General features: G+C 39.0%; 1 protein-coding gene across 2 annotated transcripts in view; it reads right to left on the bottom strand.

Annotated features, from left to right (window-relative positions):
* THSD7B (thrombospondin type 1 domain containing 7B) overlaps window positions 1–19,861 on the bottom strand; it is a 533,620-nt gene that overhangs the window by 432,968 nt on the left and 80,791 nt on the right. For both annotated transcript variants that reach the window (XM_081936133.1, XM_081936134.1), the window contains exon 2: window positions 5,778–5,952. In XM_081936133.1, coding sequence (XP_081792259.1) covers window positions 5,778–5,916 — 139 coding nt within the window. In that variant the 5' untranslated portion in view covers window positions 5,917–5,952. The remainder of the gene's footprint in view (window positions 1–5,777; window positions 5,953–19,861) is intronic.

Raw genomic sequence — 19,861 nt, 5'->3', positions numbered from 1 at the left:
GAAGGATAGAATTTTTTTTGTTGCATGTAATTTACAGTTCTTTTGGATGAGACAACAGTGAGTAATATAGTACCTCCCAGAAAGCTACATGAGGCATAGTTAAAATCAAAAGTTAATCTAAAAGAGGGCAATTGTCCATCTGTGTAAACACAATCAGATATACCCCAAAAAAGTAATGGATTTGTATAAAATTTGTATTTCAATACATTTCTATTTACAATAGTCTAAACTAAGTTCTTATCAACAAAAAATAATGTTTTGTATAATCATTACAGTGGTGGGCTTCCATTTTTTTTACTACGGTTCGCTCGTGCGTGCTCGTGCACACTTGCAGAAGCTTCTGCGCATGTGCAGAAGTGTCTGGGTGGGTAGGTGGAGACTCCTGCCGCCGCCACTACCGTTCGGCCCATCCAGGCCAAACCGGCAGAAACCCACCTCTGAGTCATTACATGGGATGCAGTAGCTCAATGGCTAAGACGCTGAGCTTGTCAATCAGAAGGCCAGTAGTTCAGCGAATCCCTAACACCGCGTAACCGAGTGAGCTCCCATTACTTGTTACAGCTTCTTCAAATCTAGCAGTTTGAAAGCATGTAAAAAATGCAAGTAGAAAAATAGGGACCACTTTGGTGGGAAGGTAACAGTGCTCCATGCGCCTTCGGCATTGAGTCATGCCAGCCACATGACCACGGAGATGGCTTTGGACAGCGCTGGCTCTTCAGCTTTGAAACGGAGATGAGCACCGTCCCTTAGAGCTGGAAATGACTAGCATGCATGTGTGGGGGAACCTTTACCTTACCTTTACCTATAGTCGTTACAAGAATAATATACCATTCTATACTTGAAGAGCATTAGTGATATAATAAGAAATCCCGGTAGGGCATATCCTTGCCATAAACGCCTAAAACAAGCCAACCTCACACATACAATTGGTTTACAGCTTGGAGACACAACTGAAAATAGTAGATTCATCTAGGGTAGGGGTGCACAATTAATTTTCCCAAGGGGGCACATGACAAACCTGGATTGTTATGAAGAGCCAAACCAATAGGGCTGTGAAGGTGTGTACGCATGTATGCACGGACATAAGTAAACTGGGGGAAAAAATAGCAGTCACCTTCTACATTCTATATTCTAAAAGAAAAGCAATCCATGTAGGCCAGACAGGGACAGTCAAAGAGCTGGATGTGGCCTTGGGGCTATAAAATGCCCATGTCTAGTCTTGGATTTAAAATGGATATGCAACTGGAAAAAGCTACCCAAAGTTTTGGGACTTCATACTTAACTACCATTGCGCAAGTCTTTTTTCCCCACTGCAACTCAAGAAAACTGTACAAATTCTAAAACGGTATCAGAGACCTGCAATGGACTGCATATGGTCAAACAAATTAGCCACACTATTTAGAAGGCTGCATTCTCCTTTTTAAATTCTATCTTTACGAGCCTTACTTATTGAACACCTCTGAAGAAAACACTGGTTTGAGATTTGAAGTGAATGAATGAGGCGAATCAAAAATTTGAGGTGAATATAATCACATTTTCTCAAAGTTTGAACTCCAGCTAATTGTAATCTAGCAGAATTCTTTCTTGGCATTTTTTTTTAATAGAGATAAGGCTTCAGCCTCTCTATTTGCTTTTTTTAATTGCTCATTTAGTTTTTTTTTTAATTGATCTTTCCTTTTTTGCTTTTGTTTTGACCTATTGCATTCTTACTATATACTGCTGTCAATATCATTCTTCAATAGAAAAGTAAATTTAAATAAAATAAAAAAGTAAATTCAATAAATCAATTATTACTCTTTCCCTAGGACTATCACAAATGGACTATGAAATCTGGCAGAAAAGGTGGCAGAAAAGAGTAGGAATTGCTGGAATCTAGAGTTTATCTAGCTTTTCACAGTCCACATATGGTAACCCTAATTGCCTCTAATACACACTACTGACTCAAAACTACAAAGGATGTAAAAAACTACAAAGGATGAAATAGCTTATTAACTGCCAGGATTTTACATCAAATATCCAAAGTCTACCAGCATGTCCAACATTTTTGGGGGAGAAAACCAAATTTTAGTCCATCTGGTTAATAATAGGAGAAAAGCAGGTGTAACTACAATAACATTTTGCATTTGAAAGAGAAAATAATCCAAAATAATACTTTGGTCTACTTTTTCAAACCAGATTTTTTTAATTCTGATCCAGACATTTCATGTATTCACAAATCAGCTGTTGATATGCTCTTTACAAGTGTCTTGAATGCACCATCCGTGAAAAGAAAAATCAATTATTTTTAAAAAACATTTTAAGAATCTTTAAATCTTCTGAGATGTTTCAAGACTCACTGAAGGCTTATCTTCAAAGGTCAATATAACTATGTAGAAGATGTATCTAGAAATACTTCATGTTTTATGAACAACAACGCACATTTCCAAGACCCTTAAATTTCACAGACTATAAACATGGAAATCTGACTTTTCTTAGCTTCTTCTGGAAGCAGTACCTTGCATATTTTCTCCTAAAAGTTCAAAGAATTCTTATTATCTTCCTAGTATCTTATCATATGTGTGTGTGTATATGTGTGTGTGTGTGTGTGTGTGTGTGTGTGTGTATCTTATATTATCTTAACTCAGTGATGGCTAACCTTTTGTTGTTGCATGCCGAAAGTGTGCATACACGCACGTGACAGCACACCCGTGTGCCTGCACCCATAATGCAATGTGTGTGTCACACCGCCGCATATGCCCTGCCCCCCGGGCATGCACACGCAACCCACCCTGCACCCTTCCCATGGGGTGGAGGGGAACATGCTCTCTCCCTACCCCCATGCATGTGCCCCTTACCCATTTTCTGCTTCCAGTTTGGTGCAGGAAGCTTTCAAGGCCCAAAATGGGCCACAGGGGGGGCTCGTGTAGTGCCACCGCATCCTATTTTGGCTTCCAGGTTGTTGTAGGAGGCCTTCCAGGCCCAAAACGGGGCATGGAGGGGAAGCGTATACGCGATGGAGCTGGGCTGGGACAATGGCTGGCGTACCTGCAGAGAGGGCTCTGGATGCCACCTGTGGCATGTGTGCCATATATTCGCTATCATGGCCTTAACTTATCTTCCTATTCCAATTCTTTCCAATTAGGAGATAAGAGCCCATGATATTAACCAAGTCTACCTTCAAAAGTGGTTGAGAAGAATAAAGAGTTCCAGTAGGGCTATCTCATGCCCAGTCTACAAGAGACAAAGTGTGTGTCCGTGTGTGTGTGTGCGTGTGCGTGTGTGTGTGTGTGTGTGTGTGTGTGTGTGTGTGCACGCCTGCAAGAGGAAAAGAGGGCAAGGGAGAATCTTTCTCTTTCTGTCTCTTTTTCCTGTGAAGTTTTTTGCATCCCTGGATACTGAAATGGGAAAATTCTTTGATCCTGATATGGAATCATGTTAATTAACTTAAATAAATGATGAACATTCAAATAGTGGCAACATTAAAACAGTCTATAGAGAAATAATGATCTGAATTGAATTATTCCTTCTCCCCTTTCCATTTTTCTTTTAATATGTTCATAGCTTAGAATGAAGAAAGAGGTGGCTGGGATCACCAGGTACTCCTGAAAGATACTGTTCCGTATTCATTTTCAATTAGTTATGTTTCCTTTCTTCTCCCCCCCCCCCTTTAATTTTGTAACTGTTTTGAGCATTTATGATCTTTGCATTATATTTGAGAATATTAAGAAGTTTTTTATTAGTTGGAGTCCTAAAAAGTGTACTTTAACCAAATCTCATCCAATCTCCATGTGGCAAAACAATTTTTAATTTTGTTGGATAAATAATAACATCTGAGTCATGAAATGTTAAAGACATGGCACAAATCACCACCATCAGACATCCTGAAATCCAACACATATTTTCCTGGAAATACCCAACCAAGAAAATGTACTTTTTTAAGGAGGTGCTGACAGGTGCAGATGTGTGCCTGAAGCATGTTTTCACTACAGATCCAAAGCACAGCACATCCCTAGTGACAACACATAAGAGGCAGATAGATAGAGGGAAATAATTCAAAATGCTTGAATTGTTATCTTGTTTCCCATTCCATCCTTTGGAAAGATGTATTTCCCTGTATGAAGACACTTCTGTAGGAAGGAACCCCCATACCATTATTATTAATGGATTTCATATCCCCTTTTATCAGAATACTATAGTTAACAACACACAGCAATATTTGAACCACTATTTCTTTAAAAAAAAATGTAATAAAGACATTTATTTTCCCAAAGCTTTTCTGGAGGGATTGTTGGGTTTCTTATATCCACACCTGGCAAAGCCAAGAAAAATCCAGAACTCATAAAAGTACATTTTATTTTCTTTGTCAAAAATCCTTTATACATAAAAATGCATTTGATTAGCTATTGAAAACCCAAGTTGTGAAATGATGGCTTAAGTATACGCCTTTCTTTCTTCCCAACTCCCTGCCTGTACTGCATTCAAAATATAAATTGACAAATTAATGCATAATTTTCTTTTCTTCTAGGTTTTTGCTCCTCGTCTACTTTCTTGTTCCATACACAAATAGATATAACTATCATAGTTTTGGTTACCACAATAACTCTACTTCTATTCCACCTATTTGTAGCTGTTTATCCTAAAAGAGAATCTATCACTTACATTTCAGCTTGGAGGGTAGCAGTGAATGCCCTGGGCCTTTCACAAGGTTTTATTTTTTATTTTTTATCAGCACTTGGATAAGGGGGCATTTATCAAAGGTGAAGCTGAAGCATAGCTGGGAGGGACAACTAACACCTCTGAAGGAAGAAAAGAGTGAGAAAAATCTAGAGAGTCTTGAACTGAAATGAATAAATACAATTTAACTGGGAAAAACATACAGATCTGCACCTGGACAGGGAGACTGTAAGACACTAGTATGACACAGGATAAACCTGGTATGAGATTTGTGTTTAGTGGCTTTTCCTTCCTTTCAGAACCTTCTTAATCATAAGCTAATCCTGAATTAGTTGAATCACAGCAGTGTGAGGCAGCTGCTAAAAAGTTAAATTCTATCTTGGAGTTAAAGGAAGAGATTGTTTTGCTCTTACTCAATTCTAGTCAGACTCCACTTGGAATATGAGTCTCGTGCTAGGCATTGTGATGCACAAAGGACAGTGACAAACTGAAGTGAATTCAAAGAAAGGCAACCAAGGTGGCGAAAGATCCCAAAAATATTTTTTTGTGAGGAATGGGTAAAGGAACTGGGCACACCGAGACAACAGAAGAGATCACTCAAGGGGAGGGGAGATATAGCACTCCCCCAAAATCCAATGGATGGCATATAGTAGCAGGAATAGATTGGTTCTTCATCTAGCCCCAGATAGATGAAAACCTCAAGAAAAACTAAACTTCTTGGCTATATAAGCTATTGGCCAGTGGAGCAGACTGATACCTGAAGTGATTAATTTTCCTTTAATGGAGGCCTTCAAACTAGATAGATGGGCATCTGGCAGAGATATTGTAATGGTTCTTGCATAGAGGAGTAGTTTAGACTGGAAGACCTTTAAGGTCCCTTTCCTTCCATGATTCTGTGAACTGTTCTATGAAAGCACTCAGGAAAATTCAAGAGGGGTAACCTCCTCTGTCCATCACCCGTTGCAATAAAAGCCAAGCTGCAGACGATTGATATGTCACCTGGCTACATGGAGAGTGATGTCTCCTTGCTTTCCAAACATCTGTATGATCCAATCTTGTGAATGATTGAAGAATCCAGAATTGTCTAAATTGTAAACATCAGTTAAGGATGCATTTATCCCTACCTGTTTTCCAGACAAAGGGAGGTGACGTTCTACCTTCCAAATCAGAGGCGTGCAAGAGGAAGAAGGCAAGGATTATTAAGCCCTTTTTCATGTTTTTCCATGCCCGGCGAGCACAAAACCAGCTATCCCTCAGAAACATACTTCATGTAGATCAATCCAGTTCACTTCACTATGCCTAAAAATGAAAGAAACAAAAGCTTGTTAAACAATGTGGTCACCAGTTCATTTTTTAAAACATATCCTAGAAAGAAAGAGCTTTTGTGTAATTTAGATACAGGAAAGTGCTTAGTCTCTGCTTGCTGCCATTTATTACTTTTTTTAAAAAAAATGTCCTTAGGAATTTAAATAAAGAGTTGTTGCCCAACAAAAAAATTGTCCTCCAGCCACTTCAAAATTTATGTCAAGATGTCCTTATAGAACCACCTGTGATGCTCAGGATAAGTCCTGTGTCTCTATTTCAAGATATGGATGAATGTTCCAAGGCCGCACACAATTACTAAGTCCTCTTTTGGTGGAAAGAGCTTTTTCACACCATGATTACTGAACAATGATAGCAAGTACCCCCCCCCCACCACCACCACCACCACCCAGGGTATTGAGGTAGGCTACAGGTGAAAACTATTAGATTACATTTCTAAAACCATTAGGCAGAAGAGCTTCAGAGGCCTTGCAAGCATTGTGTCAATCCACCTTTGTGCAGACTTCCATATGAGCCTCAGAAAAAGATGATGATGGTTTAAGGAATCTGTCCAATAAATTAATGTGGTTATTAAAGCAGCAGCACTTCTTTTTCAAGCAGAAGCCTGGGGAGAGATCACAATAGCTTAACACAGATTTTAAACCTCTCAGCACCTTTTAAGGTATGTGGACTTCAACTCCCAGAATTCCTCAGGCAGCGTATTATGCTCCTAAGAGAACCAAAAGTGCTTTTTCCAGATCATTTTGGAATTGTGCACAGCCTTAAAAAGTATAATATCAGTTTTAAAATAGTCATATTGCATTTATAAAACAAAGAAAAACCCCAATTTTCCCCCGAGATCTACTCTCAACTACTTAAAGTGGCCTCATCCACATCATCTAGGCCAGTGGGTTGGGATCCCTTTCACAGGGGTCGCCTAAGACCATTGGAAAACACATATTTTCGATGGTCTTAGAAACCGAGACACCAATTTTATGGTTGGAGGTCATCACAACATAAGGAACTGTATTAAAGGGTCGCGGCATTGGGAAGGTTGAGAACCACTGATCTAGGCATATCTGAATATGCTTCTTTTGGTCATAAAGAGATTGCCCACAAATACTGAGAACTAAAAAAAAAACCATCTAAATCATAAGCACGATTAACTTCATTTTTTCCCTGATGTTTGTTTCGAGATGTCTCCCCACCAACCCGACTATAACTCTCAGTTCCCAAAGTAGCATTGACCTACATACACCTATATCTTGAATTAATTCCCTTTATTTAAAAAAAAGGATTGTCTGATTCTGTGATGAATCCCACATTTGTCAAAGAAAAATCACCACTAGCTTTTAAGATTTCTCATAAAGGTAAAGTGCAAATGGTCATATCTTGAATGTCAAAAAAATGTGCTGTGAAGGGAGAACCAAAAAAAAAAAGCTTTTTTTTTCAAGAGCAAAATGAACACAGGTCAAACTTCCCAATATTTTATATTTCATGGGGATTTTTTTATAATTTTGCAAGGATTTATGTCTTTTTAACATTTTATATTTGCTACCGGCTATTTGTCTTATTTTATCTAAACAGGAAACTTGTCATCTATTAAAATGTTACTGAACCATCAGCAATAGATTCATATCCAAAACGATTAATCACATAATTTTACTGTTTTTCTTTAGGCTTACTAATTGTTAATGACTGTGTTTAATTTAAAGCAAAACTATTTCTAAACATGTTTATGGAGATTCTCAAACATCCAGGTCATGGTTGTCCCAAAGATGCTTTTTGAAAAAGCAAGTGGACTTTTCAAAGCCCAGTTGCCTTTAAAAAAATAATATTTGGGATATTTCTAAACATAAAATGCAGCATTGTTATCATATAGTGTGCAGTTCTTGATAAGGCAAATATCACCCACCCAAAATTCAGTTTCTCAATTTATTTATTTATTTATTTATTTTCATGTAAATAACAATGCAATGGGAACAATATATCATTAAAACATATATTTTTTATGATGTTCTTCTACTTGGGAAGAAATAATCATATATACTAATTTGACTTTTACTATGCTTGAATGTCCACATCTTTCAAACCACATACTGTACATATTACCTGAAAAATGGCTGGACAATAGAATGAATTCTTAGTGCTTTCGTATTGCAAAGAAACTAGTTCTTCAATATTGGAAAAAATAAAAGTATAGGCCCGGTTACTTAGTGAATGGAACATCTGAAGTTATTTGCAATGTATGAATCAGATGCTTATCATCAGAGGTTGTGTGTGAACAATTACAGTGAGACATGTTAGTCTATTATTGAAATAATTGTATAAAATTTTATTTACATATATACATATATACAAGTACAAGACTATAAGAACACATGCATATACATATACTGTATATATACTGTATGTATGTATGTATGTATCAGTGATGGGTTTCAAAAATTTTTAAAACCTCTTCTGTAGGTGTGGCCTGCTTTGTGGGAGTGGCTTGCCGGCCATGTGACTGGATGGGAGTGGCTTGCAGTCATGTGACTGGGTGGCCGTGGCCAACTTGTAAAATGTGGTGAAACTCACTTAACAACGTTCTTGCTTAGCAACCAAAATGTTGGCTCAGAAACTCTGGCATTTGAAGCACGCAAGTCTTAAAGCTGTCAAGTTACAAGACCCTTGCACCCCTAACCCTTTAGGAAAAAAACTCCAGGGGTGTTGAAACTTGGCAGCTTTAAGACGTGTGGACTACAACTCCCAGAATTCCTCCTCCAGTCATGTTGCTCAGGAACTCTGGCATTGAAGTGTGCAAGTCTTAAAGCTGTCAAGTTACAAGACCCTTGCACCCCTGACCCTTTAGGAAAAAATCCCAGGGGTGTTCAAACTTGACAGCTTTAAGACTTGTGGACTTCAACTCCCAGAATTCCTCCTCTCGCTCTTCATCTTGATGATGTGCAGACGGGCAGCGGGAGGGAGCTGGAATCGGTTCTAAATGGCACTGTAGATTTGTTAGAACTGACAGGAACCCACCCCTGGTATGTATGAATTTGTGTGTGTGTTTGTGTGTGTGTGTGTATGTGTGTATGTATGTATGTGTGTATATATATGTGTGTGTGTGTGTGTGTGTGTGTGTGTATATATGTGTGTGTGTGTGTGCACGTGTGTATATATATATGTGTGTGTGTGTATATATATGTGTGTATGTGTGTGCGTGCGTGCGTGTGTGTGTGTGTGTGTGTGTGTGTGTGTGTGTGTGTGTGTGTATTTTCATGGGTGTAGGTATGCTGGTCTTGTTGTATTCGGGTCTTCAGGCTGGTGTTTTCGGCTTAAAGCGTGGTCGGCAGCTCAAATCTTACACGGAAAAAGACCCGAATACAACAAGACCAGCATACCACACCCGTGAAAATCTGCAAAAACAAATATATATATTTGCATGCACACACATATACACACACATACTTCTCACATATATGGGTGCGTGTATAAACAGATATGAACATATGCATGTGTGGGTAGACAGACAGACAGATAGATAATATTGTTTTGCTTTCTTTTCTTCCTTTTTTCTTTATTTTTTAATTAATTATACATAAGTATTATAGAAAACTTATATCATACACAAGTACACAAGCATATATACTTTTTTTTATCGCACCTACTAATAAGGAACTAAAAGCTATATGCGACATGATCTCTCCCTCTTTTTCCCCAGAACAACCACGATGTAAGCTAAGTTATACTAAGAGAGAGTGGTAGACTTAAAGTAACCCAGCAAGTTCCCATGGCTAAGTCTAAAGTAGCATCTACTTCCATACTCCTAGTCTAACATCTAAACCATGATATATCAGGCAAGGTCTGCCTTCATATACATATATATCCACAGATTTTTAGTACAGTGCTATATAATTAAATGTTAAGGTCTCCGTCATGATAAACTTATAATTCTACCCTTCAGATTTAGTCTACTGAGCATGGCATAATTATAACATTTTTGTCTGATTTCATTCATTAATATGCTCTGAGCAGCATAGTTAATGATAATCATAGAACCAATGGCTTTTAGCTTGTATTGATGGGAAAGTAAAACCATGTAAAGGCTTTGCCTAATTTGAAATTCAGCATCTGTTCTGATTAAGGAAAATTATTGGGACTACTTGTTATGTTTAATTTAGTTTATTTCTTTAATGTAACACTGAGGACTTTAAATACAAACTCCTTGATTTAGGTTTTCTATAGGTCAGGCCAATTTCAAAATTATTTCAACTCCAGTTCACTTTCTCTCCCTTTCTTTACTGATAGATAGCAGAAGCAATGCCAGGAATCACACAGTTGCAGTTTCATCACAACTGGAAAGCAGCAACTTACACCTGTTGTATTGCACGATTGATTGAATAGAAAAATTTGGGATTTGGTTGGAAGTCCTCTCCTGCTTAATAACTATCATGAACCTTTCACATGATGAAATGAGAATCAAAATCCTGTCGGTTTGTACAATATTTCTGAGTTCTCCAGCACTGAGCTACGATCCAAGGACAAGTTCAAGATCATGCACATATATATTTTTTTATGTTGAACTGCTACAAGGACTAGGGGAATTTCAAAGCCTGCCTTCCTCTGAGGATATAGTATATAGCTGTCCTTAGAGAATTTTTAATAATTTCAAATATGATGTATAATGGGACCAGTGGTGGGATTCACAAATTTTTACTACCAGTTCTGTGGGAGTGGCTTGGTGGGCGTGGCAGGGGAAGGATACTGTAAAATCTCCATTCTCTCCCCACTCCAGGGGAAGGTTACTGCAAAATCTCCATTTCTTCCCAATCAGCTAGGACTTAGGAGGCAGAGAATAGATAGGGGCGGGGCCAGTCAGAGGTGGTATTTACCAGTTCTCCAAACTACTCAAAATTTCCACTACCGGTTCTCCAAAACCGGTCAGAACCTATTGAATGCCATCTCTAAATGGGACCAATCTCAGAGCTTCAAATACCCAAATACAAATATTTTAAGAAAAATGTTGCCCCCCCCTTCCAGTCCTTCTATCCTTTGGTAAGGGCCTAAAGGTCTGACTCTGCCATCTTTCCTGGGATCCCAATGGGGAACAGCACAGTGGAGGTGGTTGATCGAGTAACAACAAATCACACACACACACACACACACACCGCCCCAGCCCTCTCCTTGTGTCCTTAGGTTCCAATGTTTGATTTTAATTATATTTTAATTGTAGACATATTTTTATCACTGTAAGCCTCTCAGAATTACCCTATAGAAAGATGGGTAGCCAATGGATCTGGTCATCTAACATGCAATAAAACTCTGCTGGTGCAGTGGTTAGAATGTAGTATTAAAGGCTAACTCTGCCCACAGCGTGATGGAACTCAAGGCTGTTCGAGCCTTCTGAGATTACTAAAATAAGGATCCAGTTTGTTGGAGGCAATAGGCTGATGTTGTAAACCACCCAGAGAGTGCTGTATAGCACTATGGGGCGGTATATAAGTCTAAGTGCTATTGGTATTGCTAAAAAAAAATTACAGAATAAATGAAGTTTCAATTGACTGAAGTATTGTTGTTTGTTTGTTTGTTTGTTTTATACCCTGCCTTTATTAATTTTTACAAATAAGGCAGTGAACATATCCAACACACTTTCTTCTTCCTATTTTCTCTCCAACAACTACCCTATGAGGTGAATTGGGCTGAGAAAGCTAAATATACCCTGTTTCCCTGAAAATAAGACCTCCCTGGATAATAAGCCCAAATGGGCTTTTGAGTGCATGCACTAAAATAAGCCCTCCCCTGAAAATAAGCCCTCCATAAAAATATTGCAACACAGCAGCAGCCATGAGGTAACCACGCTCGTCGCCTCCTGCACCTCAAAAATAATAAGACCTCCCCAAAAAATAAGGCCAAGCGCTTATTTTGGGGGTCAAAAGAAAATAAGACCTTGTCTTATTTTTGGGGAAATGTGGTATACAGCAGAACATATTTAAGTAAACAAGCTAAGTTAGCAAAATAGCTCCTGTCTCTCCCATTTCCCTCTATCACTCTGACTATTATCAATCAACTTTAGTTTGAATCTATCCCTATGGGTTTTCTTGTTCTTTATTCCTAGGATGAGTTCAACTCAGTATTATCAGAATTAACCAAGAGATTAATGCAGGATTTCTTCTGCAAATGTTCTACTGCAGTTTGTTTATCACATGGAAATGCTTTCTGGCAGAATGTCTAGATCCTAATCACCACCAGATATTGTGGTTTTCTAAAAACAAAACAGAGTAAAGATAGAAGAGGTCAAAGAAAGAAACCATAGCTTTGTCGGTTCGAACTCAGATGTGTGGCTGGACATGCAAAGAGACTTTCCAAGTTCAGCAATTCACAGCACCTGCCAAGTAAGAAATATCTGAAGATAATGAATTCAAAGGATTAAAAGTATCACCGGCTGGTATAAAGTTCTTTATATGCACAACAGCCCTACTTCAAAGTCTCAGCTTTTTGTGATAATGGGAGAGATGGTTGCAAAACCAAACAGATCAGCTGCTCCCCTTGACATGTGTATAGAGATTCTGTCAAGTCAGGAAAAACTGTAATAAATTAAAGCACACTGTGCCAGATCCTCATATCTTGGTGTCAAGCAAACTACTTTGACTCGCTAGACTCACTCAGAGTTAAGTAGCAAAATCAGAATCTCAGTTTTTATAACACAGTCACAAATATTAAGAGTTTATGTAAAGCTTTTAAAAGGAAAAGTACACATACGGCAAGGCACCCTTTGCAGATCCACCACACCATGAATAAATTGCATTATGAAGACCTCCAAACCTCTTCATCTGTTTCATCTATTGTATATTTCAAGCCTCCAGAAGTTATACTGGCTAACGAAAAGAGGAGATATAAGGGAATGAGATATATTTCTCATTCAGCTGTCCATAGTCTGTCTGTCTGTCTGTGAGTGTGTGTGTGTGTGTGTGTGTGTACACACACAAACACACACACTTCTATATCCCTATTGTACAGTCTAATGGGGGAGAAAATGAAACACAGAGTGTGAAGTAAAATGTAGAGTGAATAACTTGAGAGAAAACTGTCTCCTCTGCCTTTTCATTCCCGGCTTTGAAAACAGATGCTTTTTAAGTCACCATAAGTCAGAAATGGATGAAAGGAAGAAGATGCAAAGCAGGGAGCTTGGCTAAAGCAAAGAATTAAAGCACCAGGGAAGACAATAGGAGTTGTAAGGCCACATACACTTAAGAAAACAACACTCCATGGGAGAAAGCTGCAGGAGATACTTGAAAGAAGGAGAAGCAATGTAATTGGAGAGAGACCAGCTGAAAGGTGAACTACAAAGCCAAAACAGAATTTTGGAGAGAAAGGGAAATGTCATTGAATAAGGAGTGGGAGGATTTTTAGAACACCTGAAGAAATATCATACCTGCTTCTAATTCTGTGGACTAACTTGCTTTTGGTAAAAAGTGGCGGGGGGGGGGGGGAGAGCCCTCTAGATTAGGCTCATAAATACTCTTTCATAGTCTACGATCGCCTGATGAGCCACTGATCTCGAAGGCTGCAAATTCTGGGAAAGGAAGCCTCGCACATTTAGGACTCCAGGGCTACTACTCTCTTAAGAACATCAACTATTTTTAAAGCAAGCCCTTTCGAAGATAAATGTGAACACAAAGAAAAGGCTCTAACCTCTTCTATGATGAATCCCATTGATACAACAAGGGTGAGGGGAATATTCTTTACAGCTTTACTCTTGAAAAATCATCTAGAAGCAATTTCTTAGTTTTCACTTAGTTTTCATTTTCTTTTTGCTACTTCTGCCCCCCCTCCCCCCCACCCTGCTACTGCCATCTTTTAATAATGCAGATATTCTTATATATCTATATACTATTAAAACTTTCATTGCCATGATTTTTAACCGGGTAAAATAGGGTAACAATTTTTGAACCAAAGTACCTTCAAATGGGCTAGCAAAGAGAATGCGTCCAAAATTCGGGACCCATGATTCCCGAAGGAATAAAATTTGGAAAAGTTGTGGCTGCTTCAGTGCTGCTGACTACTGCTGGGCTGATGCTGTGGTCACATGATCTTCTTTTTTACAACGTTCTGTGACAATTTCCCAGCCACACTTGCAATCCCCTGCTCCCTCCCCCACCCAGCAGCAGCCACTTAGTGGGAAGGGAAGGTTACTGATACTCCCTGCCAAATTCTCAGAAGGAAATTCAATGGGGAAGCTAGCTGAAATCAGAGGTTGCTTCAGCTCTCACCACTTTTTCTGCCCACTGCTCATTCTGTTTCTCGTTTTCGGTAAGAAATAGTTCTGAAATGATGACCCAACAGGGCATAGTTGTCTAATAGTCTATATGCGTTTCCTATAGGAGCTCTAAAATTTTCCTTCAGTTCTATTGCCATAAAGGGGGAAGAGAAATATGAAACTCACAAAAGTCCTCTTTGGTTTCAACTTTTGAATTTCAGCATATGACCTGAAAATATAATGATGAAAGCTTTGTATTTAGAAGTTTAATTATGAACTCAGCTAAGTGGATTATAATGAAAGATATTTCCAACAAGGGAGTCCAAACTGATGCGTTACGAATATATTAAGAAAAACACCAGAGAATGAACTTTCAATCAGCAAAAAGGATTTTAATTAAAAGAATCGTAGAAGAGACTTCTTCTACGAAATGATATTACTCTTACATTCCAGTTATCATTCAGTGCTATTAGCAAAGGCAAAGAAATTACTCCCTAGTTTGGATAATTTCCTTTAAAAAAACCACTCTTGTTTTTTATACTGGTCTTTTTATGGATCACTAACAAAGAGATGCCAGTAAAATCGTGTGTGTGTGTGTGTGTTTTTTTTAATATGGCATGATACATTTGACCAATTGCCTGAATACAATGTAATAAAAATATCATCCAAAAATATAATAGGTTCCTTACATTAACAAAAGTTGACAGTTAAACACATAATTGAAAGAAATTGAAAAGGATGAAGCTGAGAGCAACATACACCAAAGTATGTTTAAAACGGATGCTAAAACCTGACCTTCAAACCTACCATATCACATAATATCTATGCTGAGCATAACATGTGGGAATTCTTACACCCAAATCTATTCCTCTGTATATTCAGCCAAAACTGGGTGTTCTGGGATGCTACTTTACAATAAAGAAAAAAAAGGTGGATATTTAGATTCTTGTTGGAAAATCAATAGTTTTCTACACATTTTTAGATCAAATACAAACAATATATAGCAATATAGATAAACCATAGCAGGAGCCTTTTCATGTAAATTAAATCTGAATGTGCCACAAACAAGCTCAAGCATAATCAGGCCCCGGGGTTTGTTCACTTCTTCACAAGTGTTCTCATGATTGAAATGGATTTCATCAATGCACTTTATTAAGCATGGATGTCAGGGGAACAGGATGGAGGTAGATGTGAGAGATGGTGCCCATAGGAGGGAGAGGAGGAGATGGTATGATGGAGTACCATAAAGCTGCAATTTCTTAGGAAGGAGGGAGCAGATTCCAAAGAGAGAAGAGTCACAAGAGCAACAGAGTCCTGAGTTGGATAGGAGAGGAAGAAAGTGAGGATAGCCATTCCCTAGTACAGCTATGGCGAACCTATTTTGGCTCGCGGGCCATAAGCGGGGGGAGCACAGGGGGGTCGTGCGTGGTCATGCCACACCCATAATACAATGTGCAACTCCCCCAGAGCGCATACGTGCATGACAGGCGCAACCCCTCATTTTTTGCATGCTTTTTTCGCCCTCCCCAGGCTCCAGAGGCTTTATAGGAGCCTGGGGAGGCTGAAAACAGTCTCCCCTGCCCCCCGGAGTCCCTCTGGAGGCTTCAGGAGATTCCCTGAAGCCTCCAGAGCACATTTGAGGGACTTAAGCAGAATTTAAATCCCACATTATTACACAAGAGTGTATCCACATAGGTGTTCATAAAAATTACAATTCTCAGACTAATATCTGTATTTGTTGTTTGCTGTTTTGGTCTTCTTACTTTAAAGGATAGCAAGTTTAATGAGTTTATGCTTTAATTTTCATGTAAGCTGTTTTGTACCCAAAATCCTACAGCACAATAAATCCATTGGTCTTCATTCTGAAATTCGACATTGTTTAGTATGCAAGCTTAGATTTTAATAGGCAGCCCACCTTTTCACAGCACAAACGTGCTTAGATTTCTCTAAGCAGAAATCATAGGTGGGAAACAGAATCATAGGTTGCTTTGTGGGACCAAAATTCTAAATCAATTATTTCAATCAGCTTGATTTTCATCATTACGTCACACAAATCTAGCCTCCCGTTTTCTTGTTATTGTAGCTTAGCACCTAGCTTTATGAAATGCCATGATCCCTTTTGAAACCCGTTCTTTTAATCCCTCCTAGTCCTGTGATGGTGAACCTATGGCACGCGTGCCACAGGTGGCACACAGTGACTTCTCTACCGTGCATGCGCACATGCCTTCCGGCTGATTTTCAGGTCTCTGCAGAGTGTGTTGTTTAATCAAACTGCAGTTAAAACACTACACAAGCCATGGAGAATATAACTATGTACATCCAACAGGAACAAGAAGTGCCTGATGGGAACAGATAGAGGTAAATCCTAGAGAGGCAGAGAATGCATCACTGAATAATGGAGATGAATGCTACCCCCCTCCACTCCCTTTATTGAATTGAAGAACTTTTCAGCAGTTTAAAACTTTTTCTTTCGGCTAACTTGGGAGGCGCGGCTGGAGGGAGGGGGATTTCCCCCCCCCTCGGACAGGCGGCTTGGAACAATTTCGCTCTCAGCCCCAGGGGAAGGAGGAGGGGGCAGAGCCAACCAATGATGCCACACCCTTACTTAAAGTGACTTTCTTTGAACTTAACCCCATAATATACTGATGATCTGAAAACTTTGGGAACTTTGAAAACTTTGCTATGCCTCTAAACCCGAAGCTGGCAGGGTAAGATGGCACACTTCCGTTGTCTTCATGAACTGTGAAACCTGATTCCACCTTTAAAAATTCAGGCTTCCGGTCTTTGTCTCCGTGCTACTCAGATAAATCTCTTGTGGATTGCTACTCTTTGAACTCCCTGGAGTGAAAACTTTGCTCTACTGCCAGGGTGATTAGAGAAATTCTCTTCTGCCTGGACCTTCTGCCTCCTGGACTCATCTGGCTGCTCTGCCGCTCTAACTGTCCATTCTCTATACTGACTGAGCTCTTTATTTTATAAACAATGTCTCCTAAAAGACCACCTCCTGGAAAGCCTGGCTTTGCTACCTCTGCCCCGACATCAATAATTTCCAGCCCTGCTACACAATCAAAGATAACAGACCTGATGCAACCTAAAAGTACAGAGATGGATTTGCAACAAATGCTTCAGCAACTTTTACAGGGACAAGAGGAAATTAAGAAACAATTAAAGGAAATGAAAGAAGAAATTAAAGAGAATCAAGCCCAAATTTATAAGAACTCACAGAGACTGGACCTTTTGGAGGGTGGGGTGGCTGAGATGAGGGAGGGGGTAGAGGCGGTGCAAAAGGGAAACAAAGAACTTGATACCCAACAAATGAAAACAGAATTTGAGAGAATGTCCTTTTATCTTAGATTTCAAAACGTGATGGAAGCAGATGATGAAAACATAAGGGACATCATGATAAATATTTTGGCCGAATATATCCATAAAGAAAAACAACAGATGGAATGGGAGATAGATCTGGTTTATAGAGTGAACTCAGCTTATGCCAGAACACACAACGTACCCAGGGAGGTACATATTAAATTCCTCAGAAAAAGCACAAGAGACGAAATTCTGGGTGCACAAAGGGGGCAAGCCCTGACATACCATGATAGGGAAATAACCATTCTGAAGCAGATCCCCAAGAAAGTGAGGGAAAAAAGAAAAAATTATTCGCAATTAGCGAATAAATTATACCAGAACGGGGTGTGGTTCAGATGGTTGATGTCTGAAGGTATGTTAATATTCTGGGAGGAGACAAGAATTAGAATCAACACACCCATAGAGGCACAGGCCTTTATGGAAAAAAACAAAACACACCTAGAAAAAACAGAAGATCCTACAACAGATATGCAGGACACGGGAGGGGCCGGAGCCCTGCCGGCGGGGGGAGATGGGGCAATACCAAGAAAGCTCAGATCACAAAAATGAATAAGAAAATCTTTTTGACATAAACTGACCGAAAGTACCAATGGAATTAACATGTGGACTATATACTACTATGTATTAAATTGATTGAAAGTACCAACAGAATTAATATGCTGACTATATATGACTATGTATTAATGACTTTTACCCAGATGTATACTATGAGTTTGGAGGGAGGGGGCGCCTACCACACTTTGCAACTGCCAAAATTTGTATACTTTTTCCACTACCTTTTCCCTTGTAAATTTTATAAAAAAAACCAATAAAACTTTGTTTAAAAATAAAAATGGAGATGAATGCCAGAGAGAAATAAAGCTGCAAACAAGGCAGACATAACACTTATGTAACAGCGTAGGCATGCATGGAGAGGGAGTACGGGAGGCGGCCCCTCTGCCCCATTTTTGGTCCCAGGAAGCTTCAGAGAGACCTGCTAGGCCCAAAATGGGGCAGAGGGGGGGTCACGTGCGCATTGTCTTATGAGGTGCGTGCTTTCAGCATACGAGGACAAAACGGTTAATCATCACTGATCTAGTCACTAGCTCCTAGCCACAGACACATGACAAGACACAATGCCTTGAAGCCAACTTACTTGAAGAATGGTCTATATCTTTATGAATATGATCAGGGCCAATCAAGAGTCAATAAAAATGTGCCTGATAATAAGAGGCATTCAAGTGGCAGGCATATAAAATTAGGGTTTTCGTCAATGTTTATGGGATACTATGTCACAATTCATAATGATTTGGAGGTTTTTTTTTCTGTTTTCTTTAAATAGACAGGTACCCATCTTCATTTTGTATATTTTAGATTTGACTCTTGATTGTAATTTTAAATTTCACCTCCTGTTTCCCTTAGATATAGGTGGATTTCACTATTTTTAAATTTTAGCATGCAAATTGGTCTGAGGGAGTTCCACTTGAACGGCAGTATTAAAGCACTTGAAATAAACAAACATTTCATTAGTTTAAATAAACAAACAAATAAACAAACACATCATTAGTTTGATTAATAATGCAGGGAAAACCAGCCTGGCAAGTCTAAGGATGACCACTGCAACAGCAAATTCATTTGTAGCAATATAGAACTGATCTTGTTAATGTGATAGTCAGGTAGTAGATTTCACGTTGGAAATGAACTCACATATTTGTTACCCTGTTACCATAGAGGCGATTTTCCACTTCATATGACTAACAATTTGTCTGGCTTTGACTATTTTGTTCGGTAGCCCTTAATGTACTGTATTTGTCACTTTCCCAAACAGAGCACTTATCCTTATAAGTAGTTCTCCCTCTCAATTTTCAGCAATAGTAAGTTGATCAGCAAATATGAAGCAGGATTCTCCTACTACTTGCTTGAATGTGAGCACTTCATGTGGTCTTAACACTGTAAAGCAGATGTGTCTAACCTTGACAACTTTAAGACCTATGGACTTCAAGTCCCAGAATGCCCCAGCCAGTCCACAAGTCTTAAAATTGCCAAGATTGGACACTTCCGTCCTAAAGCAGGCTAACAAGCCCTGGGAATTCAAAATGTAGAAGTGGTATAGAGTGCATATAGTAAGGTTGCTAAAAAATGCTCCGAATCTTTTTGCCTTTCCAGCACACTGACCTTAGTACAGTGTAAGATGGGAGGTGAGCAGAATGAATTGTATTACGTACAATTCAGTACCTCCTATTTCAGTTAAATCCCTCAACAGGATTTATAACCCAGCATTTAGTTAGTTGCAGAACTTAACTCCTTTCTTACCAAAGC

The sequence above is a fragment of the Natrix helvetica genome (genome assembly GCF_964273705.1).
Source record: "Natrix helvetica genome assembly, chromosome: 1".
Classification (NCBI taxonomy): domain Eukaryota; kingdom Metazoa; phylum Chordata; class Lepidosauria; order Squamata; family Natricidae; genus Natrix; species Natrix helvetica.
This window is presented reverse-complemented; position numbering and strand designations above follow the sequence as displayed.